The 7239-nt window shown below is 42.1% G+C and overlaps 1 protein-coding gene across 1 annotated transcript; it reads right to left on the bottom strand.

Annotated features, from left to right (window-relative positions):
- Positions 1-4994: 4994 nt before the first annotated feature.
- On the bottom strand, positions 4995-6439 carry LOC115446098 (actin, muscle-like). Its single transcript, XM_030172658.2, has one exon. It carries the CDS (start codon positions 6354-6356, stop codon positions 5226-5228), a length of 1131 nt encoding a protein of 376 aa, XP_030028518.1. The 5' UTR covers positions 6357-6439; the 3' UTR covers positions 4995-5225.
- Positions 6440-7239: the final 800 nt, after the last annotated feature.

Below are 7239 nucleotides of genomic sequence, written 5' to 3'. Positions count from 1 at the left end.
ATAGGCTATATATCATTACGCTATGACCAATAGGAGCGGAGCAGTAATGAAACATGTTGCAAAAACGGGCAAAATTTATTAGTTTTGAGAGCTTCTGTTGCGTGCGCTGCTTAAACGGTTAAAGTTATGCAACAATGATGTATGACGGGATTGTTCCTCTTAAAAAGTTCTATATAAATATATAATAAACCAAAGTCCTCCGCTGCATCTGTCTGCCTGAACGTGTTAAACTCAAAAACTACCCAACGTATTAAGATGAAATTTGGTTTGGGGACAGTTTGAGACCCCGGGAAGAACATAGGCTTACGGGAAAATATATAGCGTGACTTTTATAAGGGAAAACTTTAGCCCGAAAACTTTATATCGCGGGTGGAGCTGCGGGCAAAAGCTCGTACACCATTCAAAAATATGAAAAATAAACTGACGTTTACGTTGAAACCTTCGAGGAGAATCTCCTGTCAGAATAATTTTGAATTTACACATTTGTTTTTTAAACCCGCCAGTGCTCTATAAAATAGGATGTTTAAAATGTAATTAACCTATTCCTATTAATGTTATAATATTACTTTCTAATATATTATGATGTTTTGTCCATACTTAAAAATTTATAATTCTGGTTATTAACTTCAATATATACTATTATATAAACCTAAAGGGTTTGTTTGTTCGAATGCGCTAAACTCAGGAACTACTTAACCGATTTTGAAAATATTTCACTAATAGGAAGCTACATTACTCTTAAGCCCTATACGCTACTTTCTATCCAGGGTCAATATAAAGCACGACTTTTATCTTTGAAAAACTTTTTCACGCGGACAGAGTAGCGAGCCAAAGCTAGTATGTTATAAAATAACAATTTAATTAACATCCTGGACTGTTGTATTTATTCGGCAATGTTTTGATAGTAAAAAACGCGGTGCGCTGCGCTTCGCGATATTGGTGTCTTGAAGCTTGATGGGTTCAATTTAACAAATAGAAAAAAAGCTTGCATATAAAACAAAGAATTTGCTAATTTCAGGCACATTTGTATTTATTACAGATCATAAAAATTGTCGCTAGTAATGTTTACCAGTTAATGGTTTGACAGCGTTCAGCTACTTTTGTAGTTCAATTATGACAAGTTGTTTTGTTTTTAAATTAATCAGTAACTGATGGTAAATGATAATGATTAGGAAATATTGGAAACAAATTATGTTCAACGACTTCTGTTGCTCACTGTACATGAGAATATCTAATTATTACTTAATTAAATTAGCTTATATAAACAAAGACAATTTATATTGAAAATAAAATAAATGAAAAATATACTTAGTAAACAAAGAAGCCAGCTCGGGCTGGCAGGGAAGAAGAAATAAAATGATGTATATATGTATTTTTAAATAAGCAATAAGGGAGAAACGCGTCGCGATCCTCACCGGTGAGGACAATAAAAGCCGTAACCTAGCTAACTTACCAGCCTTTCACTAACTACCTAAGCGATGACTACCCGAAGAAGAAAGGCAGAAAGAACCTCCGGGCTTCATTTTTTGTCATCAATTGTCCATTCTTTTATAATATTTTTATTAAATATATATTTTTTGAATAAGTCTTTTCTATACAAAGTCTGATTAATTATATAAATGCTAATACACGCACATCACCGTAAAATTGCGGAGAAAATCCACATATAAGTATTTAACAATAACTAAAAATTAACGAAAAAAATAACAATAATACAAAAAAAATATATAAAAACTATGAAACAGTGTACAGCGTGCATACGCCTATATTTACAAACATAATATTTTCATTTCATAAGTATCTCAGTGCCGTAGTTGTATCAGGGGACTCACTGCCATACCAAGGTCTCGAGATCGATTCCCGGGTGGCCAAATGAAACAGCGACAGTACCGTAATTTAACACAGGGAGAATTATTTTGCAATGTTTAAAACAGACGCTGCCCCGGTGGCGTTGTATTGCGTGTCAACACCGCTCTTACATCTCAGGTTCCAATCCCGAGTCGGGCAAAGTAATATAGGTGTCCTACTCTCACCTCTCTCTCATCTCGCCTTCTATACCATCAATGAGCATACATATCGTATTGAAGTCAAGCTCCTATGTGAATTTAAACTTATATTGAGAAAACGAGATTTAAAATTTTTATGTTGGTAAAAATTAGAAAAGACAATAGGCATGGCTTCCCCCTCATTCATCTTAAGGGATCATCGGAATTTATATCTATAAAAACATACAATTATGTGATATATATAATTCAATTTATGCAAAAAATATAAGTAACCTAGAGATTAGGCGAGAAGTAGTATGAACGACTTTGCCTACCCCTTCGGGGATAAAAAGCGTAAATGAGAGTGTATACCGCTGTGAGGTGATATAACCGCGTGAATACCGACGGTGTGGCGCAGATCAGCTGCAACCGTTCTAATAATAGACTACACTCATCAGAAACGAAGCCGAAACGACGAATTGAAAAAATGTACACAGGTAATCTATAAAGCGGGTCAAGAAATCATGTTAAATATGTTTTAAGGATCATGGAAGTCGCTGGCTCGAATCGTCGCGACTGCCTAAACAACAACAACCAATATTTTGTAATTCAAGTTGTTGGATGGTGTTTCTACTGTTTATGAGCGGTCGTATCGCTTACCATCAGGCGAACGGCAAGCTCGTCTCGTCATTCAAAGCAATATAAAAAAAATGTTGTACCATATTTTGAATTAAGATGTGCACAACATTCAAGTGCGTTGGACATGTGAGGAAACTATATTATTTAACTACGCTATTGAATACATAAACACATATCTAACGGAGTATCATTAAATAATGAATTATAAGAGGCCGATGAGATGTGAGATAATGAAGAAAAAATACTTTGGCAGGTCTTTTTTAGAGCAACAAAAGTCAAACAATAGTTTTTAGAATTTGTCTGTATATTTGTACGCTCATGCAAAAACTGCATGGTATTCTCACCGATTTATTGCTAGAGATCTAAGTGAAAATATTGGATCAATTTTATCCTGGATAAACTATTTCACGCCAATTATGGTAATTTTTATATTTTGATCATGATTTTGTCCCCCGCATTGCTATGGAGAGAAGTGGACAATTAATATTTCCAACTCCTCCTTATCATTCTATTTGATTAATTTCGTTGCGGGATAATGACAAATTAGTGTTCCCTGAGACTGGCGGAGCTTCACTGCTCGGTGTTATAAAATGCGTGCCACTGCTGATCCTGGCTTACAGGAGTTGTAGTGGTGGCTGTGAGGACGGGAAAGTCTCACAATATTGGTAATTGTCGTAACTACCCACAAGGAATAAAATCATTCAACTCTTAGCATACACACACAGCACACAGTCACAGCACAGCGGTACACCGCGATCATCGCCTTAAGACATTGATGTTATGTCTCATAATGCCCAGTAATACGCTGGCTACAATGTCCTTCGAAATGAAACAATGCTTGCACAATATTTGACGACAGAAATAGACTTTGCGGTGGTTTCTACGCAAACGTCTCCTAAATACGAGAGTTTAATTAGAACTAGTGATCGTCTAGTGCTCAAAATTCGACCGACGAATTGGATACACTTGTTATACATCAATTTTATTTTTGTGCACTCCTCTATATAACTTTTACTATGTCAAATCTCAAACTCCGTGCGCGCAATGTATTTAAAAAGGGGTACAAAGTTTTCATCACGTATTAATTGTTTGATATATTAGTACGGCCCGAGTATAACCTATACTCACCGCAATTGTAATGAGTAAGGCATTATGCAATTTGAACAAACACGTGGCGCTTGCGCATGCGGCTGATATTCGGAAGCAAATTCGACTTCGATTTCATTCACGTTTATTTTTAGCATTAATTTTGGCAAACAGAAAAAATGTCTCACGCAATTTTATCAGTCAGAATCACAGCTAAAGACGAAATGATAGGAAGAAAGTAATAGACTGGTGTCGCCAGGTCGGAGACAAAGAATGGCGTCAGATGTATAACATTCCATTCAAATGTTATTTATAGATTCAAAAGGTAACATTTCAAACAAACCGGAAGTAATTAAAGAAAACAAAATTAATTTAAACATTCGAATTCCAAAATTAAACGAGAATAATGTAAATGAAACTGAAAGAAAATTAAATTGCAATTCATAATTTGGACCAAAGAGACACAAACAAAGTAAGAGGGAGTTCTATAATAGACGTTATCGGAATCCACAACAAACGGCTCATGTGTCACTGACATATATTCGCGAAACTAAAAATCTAACGAAACTAAAACTGTAAATATATTCAGAGTGGAGCCAACTGAGGGAACCACGGTGACGCAACATCTGTGTCATCTAATATGCGGCTGCGTATGAATGGGCGCGGCGGCATACATCGCCACTCTGGCAGGCGCCGACGGAGCGCGACTTCGAGCAATGCCAGCAATGTGCCCGGAGCACGTGTAAGCTCGGGCTGGTAAACACGTCACGCGCGGTGTTGCCGCGCTCCGGGAGACGCGATATTAATAGCCGCCGCGCTGGAGTATTTACGGAAACAGCGCGCCTCCGCCGCGCCGCCGCGCGCTCGCTCGCTTCCGATAAATTTAGAAAAAGCTTTTGGCCCCGACCGACTCTTTACTATGTATGGTAGTGATGGCGGCGGCTAATTTCGACGCGTGTGGGGTAACCTCTGCGTCTAATTCTGTCGCGGGTGTGTTGTGTGCTAGAGGAGCATTGTGTGTGTGTGTGTGTGTGTACGAGTGGTGCGACCGGTCGCGTGCTGCCGATCATCATTGACGGCGACGAATGATGCTCATAACATTGGCAGCCCGCCTGACCCACTTGTGGACAGGTGTGAGCCGCGGCGCCGCTCGTGTCACGCGTGTAACACTACACTAGGGCCCCGCGACTCGCACCACAGGCGGGATCAGGAATAGGTGAGGGATGAGGAGGGGGTCGCACATTAAATCCAAAGTCATCGAGTGTATAAAAAGAAATAATGTAATTAAAATAAATAAATTAACCGTTTATTTATTAATTACATTTGGCGCTGAGATCCACAACGATCCCGTGTATATAATAAAAATAAAAAAAGAAAATTAAATTTATATAAATTTTACAATAAATTACATTAGGATAGATGGCGTTACGTTTAGATGTTCTCAGTTCAGGTATCACTACGTACAACGTACTGGTACAAATGCTCGCTCGGGGAGGCCTCAGGCCGCGCGCGCGCTTAGAAGCACTTGCGGTGGACGATGCCGGGGCCGGACTCGTCGTACTCCTCCTTGGAGATCCACATCTGCTGGAAGGTGGACAGGGAAGCCAGGATGGATCCTCCGATCCATACGGAGTACTTCCTTTCGGGGGGAGCGATGATCTTGATCTTGATGGTGGAGGGCGCGAGGGCGGTGATCTCCTTCTGCATCCTGTCGGCGATACCGGGGTACATGGTGGTACCACCGGACATGACAGTGTTGGCGTACAGGTCCTTACGGATGTCGACGTCGCACTTCATGATGGAGTTGTATACGGTCTCGTGGATACCGCAAGATTCCATACCCAGGAAGGAAGGCTGGAAGAGGGCCTCAGGGCAACGGAACCTCTCGTTACCGATGGTGATCACCTGACCGTCGGGAAGTTCGTAGGACTTCTCCAGGGAGGTGGAGGCGGCGGCGGTGGCCATCTCCTGCTCGAAGTCAAGAGCGACATAGCACAGCTTCTCCTTGATGTCACGAACGATTTCCCTCTCAGCGGTGGTGGTGAACGAGTAACCCCTCTCGGTGAGGATCTTCATGAGGTAGTCGGTCAAGTCACGGCCGGCCAAGTCCAGACGGAGGATGGCGTGGGGCAGAGCGTAACCTTCGTAGATGGGCACGGTGTGGGAGACACCGTCACCGGAGTCCAGCACGATACCGGTGGTACGACCAGAGGCGTACAGGGAGAGCACGGCCTGGATGGCGACGTACATAGCGGGCGAGTTGAAGGTCTCAAACATGATCTGGGTCATCTTTTCCCTGTTGGCCTTGGGGTTGAGGGGAGCCTCGGTGAGCAGGACGGGGTGCTCCTCGGGGGCGACACGCAGCTCGTTGTAGAAGGTGTGGTGCCAGATCTTCTCCATGTCATCCCAGTTGGTGATGATGCCGTGCTCGATGGGGTACTTCAGGGTGAGGATACCTCTCTTGCTCTGGGCCTCGTCACCAACGTAGGAGTCTTTCTGGCCCATACCGACCATCACGCCCTGGTGGCGCGGGCGACCGACGATGGACGGGAAGACGGCGCGGGGCGCGTCGTCACCGGCGAAACCGGCCTTGCACATGCCGGAGCCATTGTCGACTACGAGCGCAGCAACATCGTCGTCGCACATTTTGGTGTGTTTTTGTGTTTTGGGACGCGGTGGATATTGACTCTACGGCAGCGAGACTGCGAGTGCGGCGGACTGGCGCGCCCCGGCCTTTTATACAGCGGCGCGGGCAGCTGCCGCGACCTTACAAGGAGAGCGCGCCCGCCCCCGCGCGCGCCGTACGCGCCGCACCAATATCACACAAATACACTCAAATTATAGATTTTTTTGATTTCTAGGTACCTAGGTCCATCCCTTAGACCCCAAGGCACCCTTCGGAACAGTTATTTTGATGCGGTCCCGCGGTACGACCGTAAGAGGTGCGCGGGAGTCGGCGCGCACGTTTTCCGTTTTCAGACATCGGCCGACCGGCGCGCCGCGGTTATTCGTGTTGTTGTAGTGAAAAATTGATTTTCAGACCCTATGGTGTGGGTCAAATTAATGCCAGATGATAATTGATAATTAATGTAGTCATTTTTTCTTAGATAATAATTTTGACCTTCAATTTTATTTATGAATTATTCGAAATTACTGGAAGTTAATAGCTTAACTATACACAGCCCATTACATTGCTCGTTATAAATTAATATAAATACGAACTACTAAAGTTAACAATGTAACGAAAAATGCGTATTTTAAAACGATTACTGACCTACAAACATATATAAGATCAAACCTATATCCCCAAAGGGATAGTCAGACATCTTATTTGCCCTCGCTCTAACAAGAATATTTTCATGCTTTAATATAGGGCGAGCCTATCGCCTTATCGAAGACGAACTTTTAACCCAAAACAATCTCACAAGTTTTTTGTAAATCTCACATTTACTCGACTTGACCGGTCTTTGCTGTTCATAGCGAAAGTACACAATTACTAGATTTATGATACGTGACCTATTCCTTAATA

This window comes from Manduca sexta, chromosome 5 (assembly GCF_014839805.1).
Source record: "Manduca sexta isolate Smith_Timp_Sample1 chromosome 5, JHU_Msex_v1.0, whole genome shotgun sequence".
NCBI lineage: Eukaryota > Metazoa > Arthropoda > Insecta > Lepidoptera > Sphingidae > Manduca > Manduca sexta.
Note: the sequence above shows the minus strand (reverse complement) of the source record. Positions and strands in the feature narration are given on the sequence as shown.